This window comes from Rutilus rutilus (genome assembly GCF_951802725.1).
Source record: "Rutilus rutilus genome assembly, chromosome: 12".
Classification (NCBI taxonomy): domain Eukaryota; kingdom Metazoa; phylum Chordata; class Actinopteri; order Cypriniformes; family Leuciscidae; genus Rutilus; species Rutilus rutilus.
Genome location: NC_140217.1, coordinates 24,695,582 through 24,723,102, shown reverse-complemented (window position 1 = coordinate 24,723,102; position 27,521 = coordinate 24,695,582). Strand labels below are relative to the sequence as shown.

At 38.7% G+C, this 27,521-nt stretch overlaps 1 protein-coding gene across 1 annotated transcript; it reads left to right on the top strand.

Moving 5' to 3' along the window:
* Window positions 1–300: 300 nt before the first annotated feature.
* Window positions 301–26,722, top strand: dipk1ab (divergent protein kinase domain 1Ab). The gene is made up of 6 exons (XM_084425384.1): window positions 301–388; window positions 471–554; window positions 24,272–24,406; window positions 24,804–24,911; window positions 25,141–25,317; window positions 25,758–26,722. The coding sequence occupies exons 2-6, from the start codon at window positions 501–503 to the stop codon at window positions 26,568–26,570; spliced, it is 1,287 nt and encodes a 428-aa protein (XP_084281510.1). The 5' UTR covers window positions 301–388; window positions 471–500; the 3' UTR covers window positions 26,571–26,722.
* The last annotated feature ends 799 nt before the right edge of the window (window positions 26,723–27,521 follow it).

Below are 27,521 nucleotides of genomic sequence, written 5' to 3'. Positions count from 1 at the left end.
CATATCAGCTCGTGTTTATCCATTGCAAAATGTTTAGAAAAGCGAGCTTTTTGTGCAGCAAACAGAGTTTCACACACTGGTCTGACCTTATTTGGAGAAAAACAAATCACACGAGTCCACCTGCGTGCACATTATCCGGAAATTAAGTAAAACGACACTGAAATCACCAAAGCATTCTGAATGTGCACGAACTTCCTCAGGCTTCATCAGATTGCGATCAAATGAAAGATTAGTTGTCGTTGTCTCTCGTGCTGATGAACGCGAGCTCATCCAGTTGATGTGCGCGCAGATGTTGCTCATCGCGCGTGAGGTGCGGCGCGCCTGAGGAGCCTCACATAGGCTACTCTTCACCATCCTCTTTTCTCATGGCGAGAAAGACCTTGGCTTGGTAAAGGACATTTGTCGTTGTAATTTGTGTTTTATATAATTTAAATGGCTTTGACCGTGCACTAATGATGTATATGTGGTAGGTTAGCGCTGTGAGATGTGGTGTTTCAATCATGGCAAGGGGTCTGATACCGTGGATCTGGCTGAAGCGACCCGTCTATATCCAGGTAAGACGCCAAAGAAGCATCGCATGTAACTTGTTCATAAATCGGACCGAGTGTTTCGTTTTACTAGCCATTTGTGTACTTGGAAATAAATAGTGTGTGAGATTTGAAGGGTCGAGGTGGGGACGCTGTTATCCCGTTTGGACTCTGAAGTTTCATCTCTTAAGCGTCACTCCAACTAGCGACTAATCGAGCGGCACATCCGCGACTCTTTTCAACCATTTTCTTCGACCTTTATGCATTAACCTCGTTGTGATATCTCACTAAAACAGCGAAATGTGGTTTCCTGTGGTTTAATGAATGTGATGGATTAAACTGATGTTGCTGCGTTTTATCCATCATCGTGTCGGTCGTTGCTGTAGCAACCGTGCTGCTGTATAACATTTTTATAGTCCTGGTGAAAACATTTCTCCTACCTGTCAGAAACGTAATTCAAAATATAAACCAAGAACCATGAACTCATTGGAGCGCTGTGCGTCAAAGATTGACGACCTCATTCTACAGTTCTATTAGCAACGTCCATACAAGCTCATATATATTTAACTCAAGAAAATAATAAACTATAGTTTCACTATTACAGACTTTTTTTCAGGGATATTTAGTTGGGAGACTTCAATAATGCTTCTGCAAAGTTTTGCTGATAAATTGATGTTATGTTCCCCTGAAATAGCCTATTAAAATGAAATAACCCTCTGGTGCTGTTCAGTCATTTTTTACCAATTGTTTTACTTCAGTTGGTACAAAACTTGGTAAAGGTTTTGGCTATGTGAAAAAAATGATTCGAAAAGGTTAAATGGTCCTAAAAAAACGGTCACACTTGTACTGTTCATGGTAAAAAATTACCACATTGGAAAACGAATGCGAAGTGAATCCATCTAATGGAAACGTTACTGCACCCAAACAAAATCTTACTGAAAGCTAATTTTTTTTTTAGATATCAACCTCAAATTTGGAACACAACAGCTTTCACAAACAGGGCGGCTTAGATTAAGCCAGGCCTGAGTTTAATTAGGACAATACAGACCCTTTCCAAAAAATTTGAATATCATGGAAAAGTTTATTTATTTCCATAATTCCATTCAAAACGTTAAACTTCCATAGATTATAGATTCAGGGCACACAACTTAAACGATTTCAAGTATTTAGTTGTTTATTTGTACATAATTTGGGCTTCCAGCTCATAAAACCCACGAAAACTTGAATATTACATGAAATCACACATTACACAGTGATACCATGGTCATTGAACCAGGTTTTGGTTATTTTGGCAGTGTGGGCAGGTGCAAATCCTGCTGGAAAATGAAGGAAGCATGAAGTGCTCTGAAAATGTCCTGGTAGACGACTGCGTTGACTCTGGATTTAATAAAGCACAGTGGACCAAAGTCCTCTTTTCTGATGAGAGCAAATTATGCATCTCATTTGGAAACCAAGGTCCCAGAGTCTGGAGGAAGAATGGAGAGGCACACAATCCAAGATGCTTGAAGTCCAGTGTGAAGTTTCCACAGTCTGTGTTGGTTTGGGGAGCCGTGTCATCGGCTGGTGTTGGTCCACTGTGCTGTCCTCTCAACGCAGCCGTCTACCAGGACATTTTCAGAGCACTTCATGCTTCCTTCAGCAGACAAGCTTTATGGAGATGCTGACTTCATTTTCCAGCAGGATTTGCACCTGCCCACACTGCCAAAATAACCAAAATGGTTCAATGACCATGGTATCACTGTGTAATTACTGTGTGATTTCATGTAATATTCTAATTTTTTGAAATCCTGTTTTCGTGGGTTTTATGAGCTGGAAGCCCAAATTATGTACAAATAAACAACTAAATACTTGAAATCATTTAAGTTATGTGCCCTGAATCTATAATCTATGGAAGTTTAACGTTTTGAATGGAATTATGGAAGTAAATAAACTTTTCCATGATATTCAAATTTTTTGGAAAGGGTCTGTATAATAGCTTTTATGAACATGCCTTAGAAACAAACATGTGCATCTTGATTGTGCATATTTTAATGTTGTCAGTGCAAGCTGCTTTCAGTTAAAACAGTTCAAACGTGAATTTTAGTATGGGTCTAGGCTGAAGCCTTGTCTGTGAAACTGGGGGAACCTGTTTAGAAAATGGCTTTGATTTTGTTTGGCTCGAGGTCCTGGTGCAAAGGACCCTAGTTTGAAATTTCTCCGAACCATCCCTTTAAGTGCTTTTTCTGCATTTTACACTGTTTTAAGAAACATGGACTGGACAAACTGTACATAAATTGGACTAACAATACCACAGATTTAAGATGAGCAGAACTATGGCTGTGTTGAGTATTTTACCAGTATATGAAATTCTATAAAATCACTTTCACTGCATCATAAAACCAACTTGTTTTTGCTTCATTAAGTTTGATCTTTTTCTTTCTTTCTTTTATTGGCAGCAAATGTTTTTAAATCATGTAGATACTCTGTTTGAAGAACAGAGTGTGGCACTATGAGCAGTGCCATCATTACTAATCAGAAAAAATGAACACAAACTTAATTGGTTCTTGCATGTATAACACATTTAATTTTTTTCCTTGTTTTCTTTCTCATTCCTTGGTTTCCTCACACTTCAGTGTGAGAATAGCGCATAACTCACACAAATTCTGTTTTGTTTGTGTGAAATAAACATATTTAGCTAAAGAAGTCTTGTGCTATAGACCTTAGCAGCGCTGCGCTCATTGTCTTTTGTCTTCCGGTTTGTATTTCCACAGCGATCTTACGTATTTATGAATGAACCGCTCGGTTTAAAATCTTCTCGGTCTACTGACATTTGTTAAGACATCTGCTTTAAACATTACAATCCTCATGATAACTTTCGTTAACTTTACAATAAGTAAATCCACTCATGTAATGAGTGTCCGCAAAAACGGAAGTTCAAAGACACTATTCTAAAGATGGCTGCACGCTTGTTTCTCTGGCACATAAGGTCTATAAGGTGAAACCTGTGGTGGCTGGTAATCCCTGATGTAGTTATTTTACTGTACATTCCTCAAAATGAAGGAAATGGCATCAGTGTTGTGGTGAGAGGGATGAGCGGTTCAGACTAGGACGGCAGCCCTCCTTTGAGCATTTTGTTTATTTTCTGAAGACTGTAATCCTGCATGCTTTCAGCAGCTTACTGAGACTTCTTCAGCTCTGGCTGTCCTCACACTCGGAGTCTGGCACTCGGAGTCTCGAACAAACATCTGTCTGGTGTTTGCTTGCTCAAGTAAAAGATTGATGGAGAGAGAACATGAATGTGAGGTGTGCTTTTTAGTGAGCAAAGTGAATCTTAGAAGTAGATATTAACCACTTTGCACTGGTCTTTATACACTATTTTAGTTTGAAGCAATGGTGGCTGTTCTCTGTGAACAAGACTTCACCTACATTTTCTTACATTTTCTTTTTTGGAAAATGTAAGAGCCATATTATATTATAAATCTGTTCATATGCCCAAAGGATCTGCTGTAGTACTTTGACCTCTGGAGCTACTATTCTCTCTAAATGGATAAACTCTGAATAGAACGCTTTATTTTATCCACATAAGGCATTCTGTTTAGAGGTCATGTGCTCAGAGCATTTATTATAAAATAACAGCTTTATGCTCTTAAACATTATATGGAAGGAATTAGGAGAACTTGCCTCATAAAATTCACGAGGTTACTGAGACTAAATGCTTCAGGACACAATAGTACTTGTTCAGGAGGTGAGTTTCCCTGTAATGTTCTACATTTCTCTCAGCCAGAGGCATGGGTCACATATTTCAGATAAAGCATTTGCACAAAGCCGTAGTGATAATAGCTGAATATAATATATGTGAACACAGGTTTTTGGCTGTGCTGTTTATTAGTATTCTCAAGTTAGTAATTCAATATAGACGTCTGCATTTTTACTGAAATGATTTGATGCTATTTTGTCCAAATGTTTTAATTTATTCAGAAATACATTTAAAACCAATAAAAAAATATATAGCTGCAAGCAGCGATGAAGGGGCCAAGCACGATAAGTCATCCCATCATGGCTGGGCGCATCAGACCAACTGCAACAATGAGCAATTAAAAACAGATTACAATTTTAGGTAAAATACAAGTTTCCCACTTAAGAATTTTTGTTGGCATTCATGTGCATTCAACTCGTAAATATGATCTGTCCGACATGACCTGAACGCACCAATAGTTCTCACAAACATAGGACCTGTTTACACCGTAATTCATACGTTTTTACTAATCTGATTTGTTAACACTTGGCCACATAAATGTCTCTCTGCAAAATGAATATAAATCCATTCAAATACATCTTTAATTCCCGCACTATACGTCCATTTTTGCGTGCTCTTCATCAAATTTGTTTGCATATTATTTGTGAACGGTTTGACTAATCAATTCCCATAACTTTGTCGGCATGGTCTAAAGATGATATGGTTAAATTTCCGTGAAAATCGGAGCAACGGCCTGGGAGGAGTTCGAAAACGTTTTTTATTTTTATTTTATTTTTTTATTCAAAATTGCGGGAAAATTGGCAAAAAAGAAAAGAAAAAAAGACTGGCTTCTGTCTGCATGCCAAATTTCATAATTTTCTCGCAAGCGGTTCTATGGGCTGCCATAGACTTCCAGAGCAGAAGAAGAAGAAGAATTATGCCAACGGATACAATACTCCAGTGCTTGGCCCCTGATAACTTGGATACATCTTTTCTATAATGAACAAAGTTCAGACAGTTCTGACGGTTCATGTCTTGATATCTTTGTTACTGAGTAAATAAAACATATATTCATTCAAACAACATTAATTTAAATAATCATAAATAAGGGAATGATATCATAGAGAGGATCCCTGAAGACCTTCATAAATGTGTAAAATATCAGATCATTTCACATTTTTTGACATGGCAAGGTTAGTTCTAACCTTTTGTTTTTATGATTTATATTATAAAAATGTACTTGGTGGTTATACTATAAGACATTTTTAGACTTAGATTCGATTTAGACTTTTGTGGAAAATAGCTTTTGAAAACCACATGAAACCAACTTGAATATAAGGATTAAATATCAAACAATTGTTAAATGATTTTGCCCTTCTTTGCACACTCTTATTTGTCATAAACCTAGATGTCAAAACTCTTCTTTGATAGGCTTCTCTTGGACCGGTTTCCAGTGGTTCGTTTTAAAGCCTCTTTTTTTGCAAAGGTTGGGGACCAAAACACTGTGACCATCCAGCCATGAGGTAAAGAGGGTATTCAAAAGAAGAAGAAAAAAAATCCACGGGGAACCTTCAGAAAACAAGTCCAGACAAACTTATAGTTATCAAGGACAAGAGGGAAAGTAATATGAGCGGCCGAATACAAAATGACACAGTTACCCCAGTGCAGTGTATTGTCTCTGGTCCCATAGGTCGGTACATTTCTTCACGCAATTCTCACCCTAGATAGGTTCCATTACACTTTTCATATGCAAGTGTATGACAAGTATCAGCTGTTTTGGTGTTAGTCCAAATATACTGCAATGCCGTTCCATCTATTCCAAGCAGTGATTTGGTGAAACAGTTTTAGCATAAAAATGCTTGAAGATATGTCTATGTTTCTCATTTGGATGACTCAAAATCCATACAGTCCTCTTTCAGCCAAAAGCATTCAATTATTTTGTATAAAACCGTATGATAGCAGAGGAATGCTATATCTATATCATTCGATGAAACAAAATCTTGGATGCTTTTAAAAAGAGTGTCTCTAGCCTTAAAGGATTTTAGTACATCAGAAAAGATCTTAAAATTTCACTTTGTGCCTGCTTAGTGCCTGCTACACTGTTTTAATTCTTTTGTTGTCCTAGTTGTTGTTTGTGTGGCTAACCTACTGTCCAGTATGTTTAGAGTTTAACCTAGTATTAGATACACCCCTTTTCTCTTAAACAAGAAACTTGGTTCTCATTTCAGCCATATTTCAGTGCAGTTTAGGGATCTGTCACAGTCAGACGACCAATCTCCTCTATTTTGTCCCTGTGGGAATAAAAAAAACAGGTCTCCTATTTACAGTGTCAGGTTGGCCCTCTTTGCTTCCAGTGCAGCCCAGAAGAACTGTGTCACATGCTAAATTAGGTTATATGGTAGGACACATTCAAATATATCAAATATATATCACGAGGACAGCAGGAAGCTGGATTGAGTGTGGAATATAGGGTGTTATTTTAGGGGTTTTAAGCTAAAATTCTTGATCATTTTAGATGAAAGTAGCTAAATATACCAAATCTTTGATTCTCTCTGAAAAGTAATCTTTTCAAATGATTTTTAATAATACACATAAATACTAAGTATTATTAGTATTATAAGTTTGAATTAAATTGTTTCCCTTATATTTAATGTTTCAAATATATATACTGTATATAATATGCATACATGCAAATATAAATACACACACACACACAATACAGCAGAATTGATTAATGTCTTGTTTTCTTGCGTACATTTCAGTTAGATTATTATCAGGTTTTAACATTTATTTAATCTGCACTGACAAATGATCCCAAGCACTAAATGTGAGAGAAAAAAAACAACACAAACATTTGTGACGTTAGTCTTTCCACTTCATAAAAGAGCAGCTGCTTTGAAATGACATTTGTGAAACAGCGAACAAGATGTTGCTATGACTAGATTATTTGTTGCTGTTGGAGTCACACATCACCGCATATGGAACAAGGAGCAACTGATTGTCATTCCACATTAATCATGTGCTTTTTTTCATGTGAATCTATGTGTTGAATCACAACCTTCCTGAATTAAAACCTTCCTGAGCTCCAGTGGTTAGGTTGCTGTAAACACTTTGGACTGTTGCAGCACTGAGTCAGTGTGTAGATGGATGTGTCCCATGGGGAAACAGGAGTGAGAGAAACGGGCTGGGGTGCCTGATTGCTGGTTGTTCTCACAGAGATGAGTCAAATTAGACCTGCAGTGCCTGTGTGACGTCTGCTTCCATCAGAACGCCGCCGCTTGGGACCAGAGAAACAGGGAGGAAGAGAGAAAGAGTGGGAACTAACACTATCTCCCATCACACTTATAATGCACCAGAGAAGCTTTTTCTTGTTCCTCGTGCCTTATACTTCCTTTAGCGAGTGAATATTCTTGTTTTCTCTATAGTTCAGGACATTAAAAACCCTTTTGTTTTTTAAGTTCATGCGTGACAGCAGCCATCTTTCTCTCACTCTGTCTGTCTTTGTCACTTTTCCTTGCTCTTTCTGATGCTGTCTCCATCTATCCGTCGCTCATTGGTCTGAAGGGGAGGGGGGCATTAGGGAGAAGCAGCAAGAAATCGCTTTATGAACATGAATTATGGATGAGTAGAGAGCAAGCTATGAAAACAAGTGTCAGTGCAAAAATTCTCCCCCACTTGATCCGCCTCTTCTATCCGATCACCTTTCACCGAGCCACTGAGGGGTTTGAGGATTAAAAGCAACAGACATGCTCCATATTCCTTTATGTATGGCCTGTTTTTTCGCAGAGTACCTGAAATCGAAGGCTAGGCTTTGAGAGAGCAAAGAGTAAAGCTTGTGATTGAAGCTGTCAGCACTAGGAGGTTGAATAAATAGTACGCTTCTGCGGACCTATTAAGGTATCTGTCCCTCTGCAGTTCATCTCAATAGAGACACTGCTGTCAAACCAAACAAGCTGTCACAGCCTAAGGGGGACAATGTGATATATCTTTACATTTACATTTATGCCTTTGGCAGACAGAATTTCCAGTCATATTACAGAAACCAAATGTTTTATTCTTATTTAGAGGGTTTAAGAAAATGATAGATAGTAGGTCCATTTTGTTTTATATCTATAATAAAAATAGTTTAAAGGGGGACTTCAGATCATGAATTTTCCTTGATCTGCCCTTGAAAGTAAAGAGTTTTAGAACTCAAAAGTCTCACCCTTTTGTGAGAACGTCTATTGAAACTAAGCTGCAAGAATGGCTTGTAACTTTAATAACTTTCTGACGTCATTAGATGAATACATTAACATATGTCTGCCCACATTTGCATGTAAGTGATGCCTGGTATTTGCAAACATGTCCTGCGTGGTCACAATGAAGTGCTAAGGTGGAAGAAAGGAAAATATTTTTTCCTTTTCAGTAGGCCTATTTTTTCTTCGCAATATTGTTGGCTTGTTTATTAGTAAAAATATGTGACAAACAAGATAGATTTACATGTGGAGCAAAATTAGATCATGTGAATAATATTTTTTTTATTAAAATATACAAAATTATATTGTTATTTCACTGTCATATATAAAAAAAAAAAAAGACAAAAAAAAGAAATTAACACTTTTATTTAATAAGGATGCATTAAATTCATGAAAAGTATATTAACATGATTTCTGAAGGATCAAGTGACACTAAAGACTGGAATAATTTCTGCTGAAAATTACAGTAATGAATTACATTTAAAGTATATTCCAATAAAATCGTTTTTTAATTGATAATATTTCGATATTGTCATTTTTCTGTATTTTGATCAAATAAATGCAGCCTTGGTTAGCACAAAAACGGTGAACGGTGGTGTATATAAAAATAGAAATAATGATTAATAAAACTACATTATCACACCAAAATTTTGAATAACATTAAAAGACAATAAGAAAAAAAAGTTATGATCCCTTTCATGCACCTCTTCACAGGCTGGTCAGCAGCAGGTTAATGTAGCTTTAAGAATAGCAGAAGATCTTTTAAGATGCAGACTACCTCACTTAACACACACTCCCTTTTGCCTGGATGTCTTTAGATCAGTTTTGATTAAAACGTTAGATGAAAGCCTTTGAGGGTCATTGGGATACCACTGTTTCTGCCCACCTTTTCCACATCCACTGGTCTTCACTCACTCAGCCACTAATGAAAAGCGGACACAAAGCCTCAATCAATAACCTCTCATTACATACTTCTGTTTGGCTTTGCCTGTAGTGAGGGACGATGTTGTCCTGAGGATGAACATGCCACATTAGCTGAGTTGATATTAATGTCTCTGTGCATTGATTGAAAAGGTCAGGCGTGGGTTTGCTTTGTTTGTGGAGTACTGCACTTGTAATGGAGCAAGGATCGATCTGAGATACCATGGCAATGAGCATTACAGCATGTCTCAGTGAGCCAAGCGAAGTACTTATTGGTTTAAACAGACTAGTATGCATACATGCTTGAGTGTATAGAGGTGCAAACAGATTTAACCTCATGGGAGGGCAGCAAAGAAAATAAATCACATGCAGACGGTAGGCTTTTATTTGTACTTAATTTAAAGCTGTGCATTTAAATATGCAGAGACAGCTATGAGTAGCCATTAATTCAATTCACGTTTATTTGTATAGTGCTTTTCACAATACACATCATTTCAAAGCAGCTTTACAGAAAGTGCATGAGTCCATATTACAATTAATACATTAAGGGGATAGTTCACCTAAAATGAATGGGTGAATTTGATTTCACCAAGTGCAACATGTTCCTGGAACAACATTCCAATCAACCAATCAGATCCGAGGGACAAGTTTATAGGTTATGTCAAGTTTTGGCTTACAACCAGGGTTAAATTCATCTACATCAGTGTTATTCACCAATCATGTCCCTCTGATTTTAGGGATAAGTTATGGGTAGGAGTAGGGATAGGGTTTAGGACAAAATCTTTGGATTGAAATATTGTTCCAGGATCAACAATATATGTTGATCCAGGAACATATCAAACATATAAAAATCACAGATGAGGGAGAGTCAAGGTTAGTCATCAGTCTTTTAAAATATCAGATAATATGACATATTAATGACAAGTTAGTTCAGTTTGTAAGATGTCATATGGTGCAAATCTCCAAAAAAAATTAAAAATGTTTTTGAAAAGTTTTTGATATTTTGACATCAAGTCTTTAATTGTAGCAAAACATGAATAAAAAAAGCTAATTTTTAGGATATATATATATATATATATATATATTATATATATATATATATATATATATACGCCTGGAAAGCGATTGTCAGGATCATCTAAATGCAAGGTTTTCAAAAGTATGTATGTGAAATTCGCAGCATAGACTTTTAAAAATACGTCCAAGAGTTTTATACGCCGGTCTGTTATTGTAGGGACATTGACATTATATTTTCACGCCCCTAAACATGATGCTGAACAAAACGAACTGTAATTGGTTGCTTTACCTCTGGGCGGTCCTTAGCCAATGAAAGCAGCGATGTAGTCAGTCTGAAGGTCTGGCTACTCGAGACTAAGCACTGGCTAAAGAGAGTTCATCTCAAAGTGCTGACAGACAGAACCTGTCCTTTAAGCCCATAATTGTAAGAGGAGCTGATAGAGCTCTCCAAAAAATTAAATTAAAGTTCTCATGAAGTGCATTGGTCTAAATGCGGCTTTCATCCTTGGCTCGCTTAATAAAGTCTTGCAAAAACTCCAAAAACTATTTGCTCCTCTATGCCTTTTCTACTCCCCCATAAAAGGCTGAGCCACAGGCTCATGTGGTACGGAGCCTTGTGTGGACTTTTCTCTCCGACTTGTGATTGAAATTCCACGCAGTCTTCAGTTCGGCTGAGAGCCGAGAGTGATGTGGGGGCCGCTGCTGAATTTTTCACACTGTCTGTCGTCACATTGCATGTGAGTTCACAGCAGCGGAGCATCTAAATGCTGTTTGACACATACATACAGATGATCCACTGACCAGCATGATCACAGTGTACAAAACGATGAGAGCTTTCTGACACTGCGATCCTCTGTTAATTCAAAGTGCTGCCATGGAAACACTTCCTGTCACAAGGGGGGGGGGGGGGGGGGGGGGGGGGGGGACCCGTCATCCCGAGTGGCAAACTATAAAGCTATTGATGTCAAACTCACTCTATTTGATTTATGAGCTACTGCTTGATACTCAAGAAGCAGAGCGTTGCTGTTTGTGTTGTCTTGTGGAAAACAAGTTTAAAAACAATGAAACAGTTTGCATGCATTCCAGGCATTATGGGTAATGCTTGTCTTTCGTAGCAACAAGGTTATGGATTCCTGGATGATAAGACTTGATCAGATTAATTGTTTTAATTTTGTCTGTGGACTGACTGATTTGATCATCTCCATCTTGTTATCTTTGGAAAGTCTTTGTTAGGCTTCCTCTCTCATTATGCAAGATTACGAGTATGCATTCACATTTTACAGTTATGTATGTGAAAACAGTGATCATGTGAAAACATTAGAAATACGCCTAGTGCTAGCTGGAAACATTAAATGAATTACTTGCAGCTGCAGCTGAGTTTTGTGAATCATCCTGGAGAGAGATGGGTCATTCTGAGGAAATAGTGCCTTTGTAATGGGTGCTGAAAATTCAGCTTTGCCATTAGATTTTTAGTCTAGATTTTTATATTCTTAGCCATAATATTTCATTGTATTATTGTTTTTACTGTATTTTTGATCAAATAAATGGAGGTGAGCATAAGAGACATACAGTGAGGAAAATAAGTATTTGAACACCCTGCTATTTTGCAAGTTCTCCCACTTAGAAATCATGGAGGGGTCTGAAATTGTCATCGTAGGTGCATGTCCACTGTGAGAGACATAATCTAAAAAAAAAAAATCCAGAAATCACAATGTATGATTTTTTAACTATTTATTTGTATGATACAGCTGCAAATAAGTATTTGAACACCTGAGAAAATCAATGTTAATATTTGGTACAGTAGCCTTTGTTTGCAATTACAGAGGTCAAACGTTTCCTGTAGTTTTTCACCAGATTTGCACACACTGCAGGAGGGATTTTGGCCCAGTCCTCCACACAGATCTTCTCTAGATCAGTCAGGTTTCTGGGCTGTTGCTGAGAAACACGGAGTTTGAGCTCCCTCCAAAGATTCTCTATTGGGTTTAGGTCTGGAGACTGGCTAGGCCACACCAGAACCTTGATATGCTTCTTACAGAGCCACTCCTGGCTGTGTGTTTCGGGTCATTGTCATGTTGGAAGACCCAGCCTCGACCCATCTTCAATGCTCTAACTGAGAGAAGGAGGTTGTTCCCCAAAATCTCGCAATACATGGCCCCGGTCATCCTCTCCTTAATACAGTGCAGTCGCCCTGTCCCATGTGCAGAAAAACACCCCCAAAGCATGATGCTACCACCCCCATGCTTCACAGTAGGGATGGTGTTCTTGGGATGGTACTCATCATTCTTCTTCCTCCAAACACGTTTAGTGGAATTATGACCAAAAAGTTCTATTTTGGTCTCATCTGACCACATGACTTTCTCCCATGACTCCTCTGGATCATCCAAATGGTCATTGGCAAACTTAAGACGGGCCTTGACATGTGCTGGTTTAAGCAGGGGAACCTTCCGTGCCATGCATGATTTCAAACCATGACGTCTTAGTGTATTACCAACAGTAACCTTGGAAACGGTGGTCCCAGCTCTTTTCAGGTCATTGACCAGCTCCTCCCGTGTAGTTCTGGGCTGATTTCTCACCTTTCTTAGGATCATTGAGACCCCACGAGGTGAGATCTTGCATGGAGCCCCAGTCCGAGGGAGATTGACAGTCATGTTTAGCTTCTTCCATTTTCTAATGATTGCTCCAACAGTGGACCTTTTTTCACCAAGCTGCTTGGCAATTTCCCCGTAGCCCTTTCCAGCCTTGTGGAGGTGTACAATTTTGTCTCTAGTGTCTTTGGACAGCTCTTTGGTCTTGGCCATGTTAGTAGTTGGATTCTTACTGATTGTATGGGGTGGACAGGTGTCTTTATGCAGCTAACGACCTCAAACAGGTGCATCTAATTTAGGATAATAAATGGAGTGGAGGTGGACATTTTAAAGGCAGACTAACAGGTCTTTGAGGGTCAGAATTCTAGCTGATAGACAGGTGTTCAAATACTTATTTGCAGCTGTATCATACAAATAAATAGTTAAAAAATCATATATTGTGATTTCTGGATTTTTTTTTTAGATTATGTCTCTCACAGTGGACATGCACCTACGATGACAATTTCAGACCCCTCCATGATTTCCAAGCGGGAGAACTTGCAAAATAGCAGGGTGTTCAAATACTTATTTTCCTCTCTCACCTTTCTTAGGATCATTGAGACCCCACGAGGTGAGATCTTGCATGGAGCCCCAGTCCGAGGGAGATTGACAGTCATGTTTAGCTTCTTCCATTTTCTAATGATTGCTCCAACAGTGGACCTTTTTTCACCAAGCTGCTTGGCAATTTCCCCGTAGCCCTTTCCAGCCTTGTGGAGGTGTACAATTTTGTCTCTAGTGTCTTTGGACAGCTCTTTGGTCTTGGCCATGTTAGTAGTTGGATTCTTACTGATTGTATGGGGTGGACAGGTGTCTTTATGCAGCTAACGACCTCAAACAGGTGCATCTAATTTAGGATAATAAATGGAGTGGAGGTGGACATTTTAAAGGCAGACTAACAGGTCTTTGAGGGTCAGAATTCTAGCTGATAGACAGGTGTTCAAATACTTATTTGCAGCTGTATCATACAAATAAATAGTTAAAAAATCATATATTGTGATTTCTGGATTTTTTTTTTAGATTATGTCTCTCACAGTGGACATGCACCTACGATGACAATTTCAGACCCCTCCATGATTTCCAAGCGGGAGAACTTGCAAAATAGCAGGGTGTTCAAATACTTATTTTCCTCTCTCACCTTTCTTAGGATCATTGAGACCCCACGAGGTGAGATCTTGCATGGAGCCCCAGTCCGAGGGAGATTGACAGTCATGTTTAGCTTCTTCCATTTTCTAATGATTGCTCCAACAGTGGACCTTTTTTCACCAAGCTGCTTGGCAATTTCCCCGTAGCCCTTTCCAGCCTTGTGGAGGTGTACAATTTTGTCTCTAGTGTCTTTGGACAGCTCTTTGGTCTTGGCCATGTTAGTAGTTGGATTCTTACTGATTGTATGGGGTGGACAGGTGTCTTTATGCAGCTAACGACCTCAAACAGGTGCATCTAATTTAGGATAATAAATGGAGTGGAGGTGGACATTTTAAAGGCAGACTAACAGGTCTTTGAGGGTCAGAATTCTAGCTGATAGACAGGTGTTCAAATACTTATTTGCAGCTGTATCATACAAATAAATAGTTAAAAAATCATATATTGTGATTTCTGGATTTTTTTTTTAGATTATGTCTCTCACAGTGGACATGCACCTACGATGACAATTTCAGACCCCTCCATGATTTCCAAGCGGGAGAACTTGCAAAATAGCAGGGTGTTCAAATACTTATTTTCCTCTCTCACCTTTCTTAGGATCATTGAGACCCCACGAGGTGAGATCTTGCATGGAGCCCCAGTCCGAGGGAGATTGACAGTCATGTTTAGCTTCTTCCATTTTCTAATGATTGCTCCAACAGTGGACCTTTTTTCACCAAGCTGCTTGGCAATTTCCCCGTAGCCCTTTCCAGCCTTGTGGAGGTGTACAATTTTGTCTCTAGTGTCTTTGGACAGCTCTTTGGTCTTGGCCATGTTAGTAGTTGGATTCTTACTGATTGTATGGGGTGGACAGGTGTCTTTATGCAGCTAACGACCTCAAACAGGTGCATCTAATTTAGGATAATAAATGGAGTGGAGGTGGACATTTTAAAGGCAGACTAACAGGTCTTTGAGGGTCAGAATTCTAGCTGATAGACAGGTGTTCAAATACTTATTTGCAGCTGTATCATACAAATAAATAGTTAAAAAATCATATATTGTGATTTCTGGATTTTTTTTTTAGATTATGTCTCTCACAGTGGACATGCACCTACGATGACAATTTCAGACCCCTCCATGATTTCCAAGCGGGAGAACTTGCAAAATAGCAGGGTGTTCAAATACTTATTTTCCTCACTGTATTTCAAAAACATTTAAAAATCTTACCGACCCCAAACTTATATATATGTGTGTATCCTATATGCTAATCCACTATTATATACTATATGTGTTGATATATATATGGTGGAACAAAGAGCAAAGCATGCAAATATTTCGCATAAATTATATTTCTGTTTTTTACTACATGATTTTCGTGGCCAAAAGAATTCACAATAATGATATATCACAATATCTACTGGAATCTAGAAAGAAAGAAAGAAAGAAAGAAAGAAAGAAAGAAAGAAAGAAAGAAAGAAAGAAAGAAAGAAAAAAAGAATAATGCTATGTTAAATTCATCTTTACTTGTTTTTTGTTTTGCTATTTTGTTTTAAGAATCACACCATTGCATACAAAGGGAACAATTACACTTAATGGTAACCAGTTTGAAATAACTTCCTTCTGTGAACTGATGTAAGCTCATTAATCGATCCAATGGCGGTTTTCCAATAATACGGGTGAAGGTCTTTGCAGAAATAATACTGTCTTTCCTTTTACACAACACAACAAGATTAAATAAAATACATCATATACATCAAAATACTCATATGTATTACCTCGTTATTTCATCTAAATGTTTTAATGGTATCTGGGCATCATTAAAGTGAGCGAATGTTTGATTATTCTTTTTAACTCTTTAATTATGTTTTACCCGCTCAGATTAGGAAACTATGTCACTTTTGAGGTCGTTACGTCTTCTGTTTTACGTGGGTCTCACGATCACAAACTCGCCAGCTTCGGTCACTAAACAGAGGTAATTGGCTATATACATGAGATGGTCGCATTCACGCTTATACAATCAAAATACTTTTGTATAGCCCCCATGGTTTTTACATACACTTGAATTTAAAGTAACGTTTACTTCAGTAGAGGTATGGCCACTACTACAGATATAAGTCGACCAACTTTACTTCTCTTATAATAGCTTTGGATTGGCCATGCCGTGATTTCTCACGTACACTTATCTAAAGTAACATTAAATTAAAACAGAGGTAAGACACACCCAAATTTAGGTTGGTCAAACAGCATTTGCTGCCCTAAACGGAAATTCACTTCTTGTCTTTGCAAAACCAAGTACATTTGAATTAGCGCCAAATACTAGTCGTCACTAATCTGACGCAGATTTGAGGTAACACGAATCCGTTTAATCTACTTGGGAAAACAATTTCATAATCAGTTCAAAGATAATAAATGCAAATCATCAAATGCTCTGGAATAATGAAAAAAATGCGAACCTGAGATTACATGATCTTGGCTACTCTCAGCATCACAGGCTAATTTGAGCTACAAATCGCCACAAGCCTTCTTCAGCATCTCCCTAAATACTCAGACCAAGGCAGAAACCTCTTTTCAAATGTAAACATGAGTTCACACAGTGGGAATTTGCATTAATCACCGTCCCAGACTTACTAGGGACAGAGGTTGATTTACATGGACACATTTGCTAACAATGGGATTTTGCATTGAGTTTACACCTTTGAGAGCAGGATGCCATTTGCCCGAAAGACACACCCTCCTCTGTGTGCGAGTTATCTCTAAACTCTTAAATTCCTTATTACCTGTTGGTTTACTTCTTTGGGAATGAGACCTTTGTACCAGTCGCATTGAGACATTTCAAATGATACCAAACATGTGTAATACTGTATGATAATTATTCACATTAAACCATATAGATTCTTGGGTGAATTTTGGTGATCTCAGCATGAGAGAGAAGGAAGGGGGAAGAGGGAAAGAGATGTAGATTAGGGTGATTCTGAGGTGAGACTTGCGTCTCGAATGGTGCACAAGAGTGAGTTAAAATTTGTATTTCCTTTGTTCTCTCAGAGAGTTGCCCTCTCTTCCAGTTTTTCCAGTCTTACACTGATGTGGCTTCTCATCACAAAATGTGGCAGAAATTATATTATTTTATAATATTCTATACAGGTGAGGGCTGTAATCCTTATGAAAATACCCGAGATAGCTTGAAGAGCACAGATAAGACATGTACTGTCACAATGGTTAGTTGATTTTTTTCTTGTTTATTCAGTCACAATGTCTCTTTCTGAATTTATTTCAGCTGCGGCGATATCTTTGTCTATATTAGAGATTTCCTGCACGTTCTGTGCGAGGACGCACTCCGGTGTCGAGTATGAATGAAACATAAATTACATGTGAGAGTTTAGCGTTCCACAATGCTCTCATCGCCCTATTTTGGATAAAAAAAAATTATAAAAAAAAAGCTCTCTAAAGATATTTGAAGTAAACATACGATAATCCAAACGTTTTTATCCGAATGAGCACACTTTTGGACTAAAAAACCAGTGGAGGGATGTAAATTTAATAAAACACAGAAAGACGTCAGCAGTTAACAAGTTTTGGTGCAACATTTCCTCTTTCAGAACTAGCAAAATAATTAGCTGCAACCCAATTCAGAGGCTGCATCCTTCGAAGGACGTGGACTTCAAAGGAAACACCTTCGAAGGCCACGAAGATTGGACTGAGCGTTGTTAAATGGGACGGTCTAGCCCACGGAGGATTGTGCTTGTTACCTAGCAACTGTGACAGCTGCCATTGATGAGTGGGAGCAACATTTGTACTGGACTTTTTTGAAGGTTATATTAAACTGTCTGAAAACAAAACAGGGTTCACAAACTGTACAAACTGTCTAAATATGTTCACATGGTCAATTTCTGTATAATATAAAGAGTATAAAATATATATAATCACATCTTAGTAAGATAAGTCAACATTTGAACCGCTTTAAAGGTTTTATATATGTATCATTAGATATTTAAGTAAATTGAAAACCAATACTTGCGTTTAAAATTGTAATTTAGCAATTTCTCTCAAAACAAAACTGTCGTCACTGGCGTGCAATGAATTCCATCTGTTGTATCCTTCATTTCACGGGAAACGAAGGACGCATTTGAAGGAGCCTTCGAATTGAGAGACAGTCTTTGTCGTGCAGCAGTGACGCAATCAGCCTTCGAATGCGGCTTCCGAAGGATGCAGCCTCTGAACTGGGACGCAGCAATAGAGTGCTGCGGGGATGATGCATTTTTGTAGGCCAAAACCCAGAAGCGAATTAGCATTTTAGCACTTCTGGTTCCATCGTTCCGAAGTCAATGGGTATTTTGAATGGGTTACTGGTTAAATGGCTGAAATAAGGTCTGTGATTAACACAAACTCAAGCTGCTTTCACGTAAGTATTACCCCACGCGTTATTTTTTTAAGTTGTTATGTGTCTTGAAACAGTTGCTGTCGGGGAGATTAAACATTACGACGAACAGGTAAGCTCAGTCCACTTTTACAGTCTCATTGTGCGCTTATAATCGTGCTATTACAAACTATTCTAAGTCAAACTTTCAGGGAAAATGTTTTTAGATAAAAACTGAAAGAATTGTTGGAAGCTTAGTGGTGGTGACGTTGAAGTCGTGGGACCGTGTTACTTCGGTTATAGCCTACCTTTAAATTTTTACTGCTGATTGTATTTAGGCTTCAAAATTCATTAAAGTTGTATTCATTGGTGAAAATGATCTTGATGGACAAAATGTGTAAGTATCATACAGTTTTGTTGATCACAGAACTTATTTTCTGCAATAATCCAAAAATGTAATTTAGTTTTTGTTGAGGGAGCCAGTTGAAGGAACCAGTGTGATGCTAACTTCCGGGTTGGCCTACAAATTTACGTCATCCCTGCACCACTCTATTGCAATTTACTCTCTGTACAGTGGCCAAATCTGCAAGGTAACAGAGACGGAGTTGGGTGAACAGGTCGGTGGTGTTGCCCCCTTTGCTCTCACTGACTGATTTGTTGATCAGCAAGTCCTGCAGACTGGGGTGATTAATGAGTCATTTTCCAAATCCAAACAACTTCGGTTGTTTTGGAATCCTAAAAACTCTCAGCACGAGAGGAGGCATATATATACATATACATAACTGACTCACCTATGTTCCTCAACAGTTTTCTGCATCCCTCCACCACCCGGTCTCCTCACACTTTCATGGTTACTATCCTTGCCAGAGATACGGGGGGAGTACTCTGGGTTCGGGCCAAATTCTGAGCCCTCCCCTCGGACAGAATGTCAAATACGCGTACTCTTATCTGATTATTTTGTAAGTGTGAACTCAAGAAATTAAAAAGGAAGTCACCTTACAATAAGAAAATATTTTTAATAAAAAGTGACAGAGTCAGATCTTTAAAATAAAGTGATGTTCAGTGATATTCTGCTAAATATTAGTATAAATCTTTTAATTACCAGGAGTATGTCATGGAGACATTCAGTAGATAAATAGCACCATTTCATCAGAATGCCCAAGATATGGTTTAGGTATTAGAATTGTAAAGTCTTTAAAATCATTTTGAACTTTCAAGCCCGCCGACATCAGCCGAACAGGAAGGAGAGAATGGCAGTGGGAGGAATTCAGAAAACTGATTTAGGATTGATGAATGAACCTCTTCTCTCAAACCTTGACTTTGGACTCAGGGAGATGTCTGCCTACAAAACTGAGCATTCTGTCACCCCATTGCCATGGCGACAGCTCCTCTGGGCTTTGTGAGGTATGAAAGGCTGTACAGGACGCTGGCCTGCCACAACTCTCCAACGCCTGTCATCCTGGCTTAGTGAGGCAGTGAGTTTGAGTTTGAGACAGTGGGGGGAGAGACCCTGAAGGGCATGAGATTTAAAGAGTAGAGTAAGATGGATTCTCAGATGGAAATGGCAGAATTGCATCTCACTGAGTGCCCGTAGCGGAGAGGGAGTGATGGCCTGTCATTAGGGAAGCCACTGAAGAAAGAGACAGTGTAAGAGAGAGAGATCAGATAAAATGATAGACAAACTAAGAGATGAGACCAATGAGAGGGTGACTAAAACCTCCTTTCAAATTATTTAGGAAAAAAGTTCTCAGTTCTGCTGACTGTAGCCAGACCAGGCTCTCTGGACCTGACCAAATTTTAAACTGGAAACTGGAGGGGCAGTTCAGATTGTGAGGTTTAGTTCAATCAGTTGGGACTTGAAATCAATCTACTTTACATTATTGCCATTGTGGTTATTGGTTTAGATCAACTTGGCATAGGATATTGGTTTGTATCTCCAGGCTCTGAAAATAACTGGATTTGCTTTATCAGAATAGAGTACAGATAAAATCTTACTCAGGCTTGTACCATGAAATAGGAGGCTGATTAAAAGAAGCTTACTGTCAGTTAGAAATTTGGATGTTCTCCGAGATAAAATGTCATCGCGCGAGAGAAACTAGAGAGCTGAGCCATAAGCACTGAGCCATAAGCAAAATAGACTGAAGAAGAAGAAAGTCCATCACTGTCCATCTGACGTATCATCATCATTAATAGAGAGAAGAGGCTCCATCAGGTCTGTTATTTGTCTGCTAATCTCTTGCAGTATGCATAATAGGCAACTATCTTTGAATATGTTATGAGATCATTCACTCTAGAGTATTTAAAGATTGCAGGGCAAATGGTTACATATGCAGCATTCATTTGACTTATTTAGTAGTGATGGGTTTTACAATTATAATAAATAATAAAATGATATATATATAAATTGTGTCTGTCTTCTCTAATATCTCTATATATCTCTCTACAATACAATATATATATTTCTATCAACTCTCTGAAGATTTTTTTTAGCATGGTAATGGTATGACAATGTAAATGTATTTGGTCTTAGCAGATGCTGCCTCTGCTGTTGATTATTGCTGCTGCTGCATAGCAATAGAGGGACTTGCTACTGCCAGTACAAACATTGATGTGCTGCTGTGGCGTGTAAGACATACTGCTGGTGCACAAATAGCATATATAAAATGACCCATAGCAGATCTGTACAGGTGGAGCTGGGGAAGTTGAAAATGCTAAGCAGCTATTTAAATGTTAAGCAGCGAGCTCATTGGCTGCAATGTCAATCAGTCAATCAGCTAGTGCCATGTAGTAAACAATGTAAATGTCATCAGGTTGCATTAAGGACCCACCAGCCTGTAGAGTTTCATGACAAAATTTATAACAGAAAATATGCTTAGACTTTGGAACTGAGAAAAGATGGTGCTAACACTTGTCAGTCCAGCCCGTTCTCATCCCAAGGCGTCATATACTGACGCTTTTGACATTTCGTCTTTTAGCGTCAATATGAGACGCAGATAGATATGGGCCAGAAGGCGCCTCCTAGCGGTCTAACCCTAACCCTACCCCAGACCTAAACCTACCCATAACCGAACAAAGCTCTGTGCGTGTCATATTGACGCTAAAGGGTGCCATGTGTGTTCGATGTAGACGAAATGTCAAAAGCGTCAGTATATGACGCCCTAGGATGAGAATGCGTTGGTCAGTCAGCATTGTTATCGGCTAATGCTGATCATCTCAAAATGGCCAACATTTGGCTCATAATTTATTGGTCTACTATAGTTTTGCAATTTGATGTGTACACTGGATTAAATCCCAAAGTACCCCCAGTACGGTGTTATATGTTGTTTTAGAAAACTCATTATAAGCAAACACTTTTCGCATGCTTGGCCTCATTCACACTCAAGCATAATAAATAATGAATGATTTTATGGTAAAAACTGTTTAAATGTTGCATCAAGGAGAACATCTCTATTTGGGATTAAATCTAAAAACTCACATTTTAACAACCAGCCCATCATGCGACCCTCCCTACTTCATTTTATTTTGCAGGTCAGGGCTATCATACCCACAACATTTAAACACTAGCTACTTTGATATAGAGATCGCATGGCTGCAATCATTGCAATTAATAATTCAGCATTTCTTATAAATTTTGCAAGTAGTATAGCTGTTTGCACTGAGCTGAGCAAAGTTCAGAAAACTGTTCCTCTGAGGTTTGATTTGCACTGAAAAACAATGTGTGCTTTCCTGTTCCAACCAAATAAGATATAGAAATCTCCTTTAAATTGTTTTTTATATCACCCCACCACCTTCACTACACTCATCTTCACTTTGGTAATTGCACTTTCATACTTACCTGATTTAAAACCATTAACATTGTACTCCAATTTGGTATTCTTAAACCAGTAGGCGAATAGTTACTGGATGACCTACTATTTCTGATGAGATTTTGAAGTGTACATCCAATGGACACTTTACTATCCCAAGAGGCCACGGGAGAGTATTTGTGAATGGCAGTGAAGAGATGCGATTGACGCCGTACGTCACATGACAGTGACAACATTGTCATTTCATTCATACCACACACATTCAAACCATATAGAACATACTTTTTTAATATTATAATAATAATGATAATAGTTCATTACATTTATATAGCGTTTTTCTGGGAACTCAAAGTGCTTTACATAGAAGGGGGGTCTCTCCTCAACCACCACCAATGTGCAGCATCCACCTGGATGATGCGACGGCAGCCATTTTGCACCAGACTTTGCACAACTTATTGGTGGAGAGGAGAGAGAATGATAGAGCCAATCAGTATATGGGGATGATTAGGAGGCCATGATGGACAGAGGCCAACGGGCAATGGGATTTTATTGACCACAGAGAGTCAGGACCTCGGTTTAACGTCTCATCCGAAGGACAGGCAGATTTTTCACGAAGTTCCAAACAAAACGTAGCATAGCCTGCGATTTCCGACGCAACGATTGTTTCTCATCTGTCATGTTATCACATACTTTCACTTTCCTTAGTTGTTTGTTTTTGCTATTGTTGCTGTGTGTGGATGTGTTTGCATGATGATCAGCTTAAACAAACTCTGCATACAGGTGGTAAAGCACTCAGCAAACCACTGCCACACAAAGTTCCTCTTAAAACACAAAACAATAGACCAGATCTACACTCTTTCAGCCACGAGGCCCATTCCTCCTCCTCATGCTGGAGGAGAAGTTCTGTCAGCTCAGATTTTGCTGATAAGGAAATGTCAGACCACGGAGGGCTGCGATGCTGCTGAAATTAGCTGGCTGTGTGCTACCCCGCTCTCTCAAACGTTTGCTTGTTGTGTCAGGCGAGCTTTGACTCCAGCTCCTCATTTGAAATCTCTCTTCCTACGTCCTGACAGTAGATCTCTCTCAAACACTTGCAAATATATTGAAGGTGAAGATGAAGCTGTAACATATACATTAGATGGCTTTGCTCCTCACGTCCCAAGGAAATTCTGCCCATAGGTAAATATAGAAAATTGACCGTATAAGACTCAAGCACTCTGTCAGAGGAACACGCATCTGGGAAATGTTCTTATGGATTTGGAAACATTTTCAAGTTGTTTTTAGTAATCTAGGTAAAAATGATATTTCATGAAGGAAGTGCACTCAGTGGCTTGAAGTGAGGGGGCTATCTATTTATAAAGGATCACACATCCTGTGTGGCTGTCAGGAAGATAGTTTCCCACTGCTCTGAGCTTTAAAAGGTCGCACATAAATAAAAGATGAAAGGATTTTAATACCTCTATCATGGTTAAACGGTTCAATGAACGAAATGAAGGATATTGTTCAGTTGTTTGTCCTCATAGGTATTACATTTATTTTAGCAGTACATTTTAAGTGTATGAAACTAGAAAGCTATGATTAATAAATAATTAATAATATATATATATACTGTATATAACCTAATCTAATAATTTCATCCTCTATTCGAGAAAGAATCAAATCTTTCCCATTACATTTCTTTAGGGATGGAGACTGTAAGTCTTTCCACTGAGCTGTGATTTCTTTTTTCATCTGGTTTTTAGCAGTCCTGGCACTTATCGCTACCATTGCAGTACAACCTGCAGCAAATTATATCGGCTCATAATCAGCGTACATCAGCACACAAATGTCTTCAAAACTGCCTAGAGCTGAGATCAAAGCTTTACTACAGTCCAAAACAGTTCATATTGGGGAGATGTTATCAAAGGTAAGGGTTTTTTAAGTGTTTCTTTGTCCCTCTCTGTTGGTGCACAGGCCCGGTTCTCCTACCTACACATGAAGTACCTGTTTTTTTCCTGGTTGGCTGTTTTCGTGGGAAGCTGGGTGGTGTATGTAGAATACTCTTCATACACAGAGCTGTGTCGTGGACATGAGTGCAAGAACTCTATTGTGAGTTTTTAGTACTTACATTAAATATTTGCTGACCAATATGGTATTGTATACTATACTATACTAGACTAGACTTCCATTGACACCTAGCAGATTGGATGCAGTAATACAAAAGTAATAGTTTGATGAATGTTCTGTTCATTTATATAGCACTATTCAAGTTTTATGGTTTTATTATTATTGTTATTATTAAGTAAGGGATAAGTGCACCTCCACAGCTGTTTTACAAACATTTGTACAAACATTTTATACAAAAGGGAGCCATCTAGAGGAGAGGAATTGTAAAGACACTGACTTATTAAATGGATCAGGCAATCTTTGGGGAGTACAATGTAATGGAATAAAATGAATAATGCAGCGTAGACTCTGATGTATGTGTATCTCCATGCCTTTACAGTGTGATAAATTCCGGAAGGGGGTGATCGATGGTTCAGCCTGCAACAGCTTGTGTGAAAAGGACACTCTTTACTTGGGGAAATGTCTCTCTGCCAAACCCAGCAATCAGGTCAGACACAACAAACTGTAGTTGCTCCTTAATATCACAGTAATTATTGTCTGATCTTTCATTGAGTGTGTGTTTTTGGTGATCTGGAACTGCACAGATATGAATTTGCTTGTAAAGTTAAAGTAAGATGGATCCATCCAAAATCCATCCATTCACTCTTTCTAATACTGTATGAAAAATAAAACTTTAAAATGACTAGTGCTCTCACACTTGTCACCTTCTTGTTTAGGTATATTCTGGCAGTTGGGGGGATTTGGAAGGGATCATTAAGTGCCAGATGGAGGAGGACCCTCATTATGATCTGGGTGCAGAACTGGAGCCCCGAAAAGAGTCTGCATCCTTTAACAGGCCAACCAAAGGGACATCAATGGAGAAGTTCAAAGAAATGGTCTTCAGCCATCTAAAGGTCTCAAATCCCATGAAGTATTGTAACATAAATTGAACGTACTTATTCATTTTGCGCTTTAACATTTTTAGCATTGGAAATTTAATTAGTGAACCAGTAAACATGTGACTTTCACATTTATAACCATCCATTCTCCAAACCAGTTGTCCTATGTCACAGGGAAGCAGGAGCCTAATATAATATTATTGGAAATGACTGCACAGTAAATAAATAAATGAATGAAAACCTCTGTGCTACAGTGCACTGAAGGACCTTATGTCTGAAGCTAACCCCCTATTTAACCATTTTTTTGGGTAAATTTATGTAAACATTCATTACTTGTACTCCATGAATTTGCCATATCCTGGAAGACCTTTCTCCATGCAGAGACAAATGTATTTACAGCATCTCTTCCAGACAGCTGTCATTAACCCGTTTCAATGACGCTTTTCCCCTGACAGGCAAAAGTAGGAGACCAAGCCAACTTAGCAGATTTGGTGACCCTAGTGCTTGGAGTCGCTGACAGCAACAAAGATGGCCAGATCTCCCTGTCAGAAGCACATTCAGCCTGGGCTTTACTGCAGCTGAATGAATTCCTGCTGTCCGTCGTGCTGCAGGACAGAGAGCACACCCCCAGACTGATGGGCTTCTGTGGGGACTTGTACGTGATGGAGAAGGTTCCTTACGTACCACTCTATGGCGTCAGCCTACCGTGGATGGTAGAGCTGTGGATTCCAGCCAGCCTGCGGCGAAGCATCGACCAATGGGCTGCTCCCTCCTGGCCCCGCAAGGCTAAGATAGCAATCGGCCTGCTCGAGTTCATCGAGGATGTCTTCCACGGCACATTCGGAAGCTTCCTCATGTGCGATGTTAGTGTCACTGGGTTTGGTTATACAGAGCGCCATGATATAAAGGTGGTAGACGCAAAGCGTATTGTCCCCGAAGGTGCTTTTCAGGAAGCAATGCGTGAAAGGCGGTGCGAAGAGGACAGTGACTGTGTGTACGGAAGGGACTGCCTCACTTCCTGTGATCTCACTAAACACCGCTGCACTACGGAGGTCACGCAGCCGAATCTGGCTAAAGTATGTAGCACACTGAAGGACTATCTTCTGTATGGTGCGCCATCAGACATTAAAGACGAACTGGAGAAACAGTTGTACGCCTGCATTGCTCTCAAAGGCGCCAGCGAACAGATGGAAATGGAGCACTCCCTGATTCTCAACAACCTCAAAACTCTGCTTTGGAAGAAGATATCTCACACAAAAGACTCCTAATAATACATACAACTAAGAATATACAGTATATGAACAACAGACTGGGGCTGTGTGAATGATATCGACCACGCATATTTTGCCTAATATAATTACATATTTTTATTTTTGGCCTGCATTTGTAGAGTACTGTCAATATACTCTTCATGGCACCTTGATTTGTTACATTATTCAGTCTTGACTCAATCCCAAATTCTAAAAGCTTTTTAGAGCTTTTAGAGAATCAGCAGAGAAATACTTCTGGTAATGCATGTCCTCTCCAGTGCCAAGAGAATTATTAATCTTACTGCAGATCCCTGTTCAGAAAAACTGTGACAATCGAACTGTGTCTTGTCCAGGGGTTTTCAAACTGAGGCCGGGGTCCCCCATTTTACAGAAAAAAATAGTAATTTTTCACAATGTTTTTTTTATTGCAGACAAAGTTACGTTGTTAACACGATAAATAGGTTAAACACAATATAGATTTTTTACAACTTCAGAATTTTGAATTCATCTTTTATTTCTGATTAAAATAAAATTAATTTTATTATACTGACAGATCTGGTTTCAAATCTGGGTTTTACTAAAGGTGTAGTGGGTAAAAATAAGATAGCAGTGAACCAAATATAAAGTCAATACTGTCCATATAAATATTTTAATAATTTACGTAGAATTTAGTCCAGTTATAGCATTTCTTTATAGATAAAAAATATATAGACGTCATTACTTTATGTCAGGGATAATTACATTTTGTTAAAATTCTGTCATTTACTCACCCTCGTGTCGTTCCAAACCCATAAGACTTTCGTTCATCTTTGACTGACACTTTAATGATTCAAGTCCAAATTTTCTGAAGACACACATGTATGATGAACAGGCTTTTGTTCACATGTAAACATCAACTCACTCATCAGTTGTGGTAAATGGAAGCTCAAGCATGTTCGCTTGACGTGCGAGAACCAACAAGGTTCATTC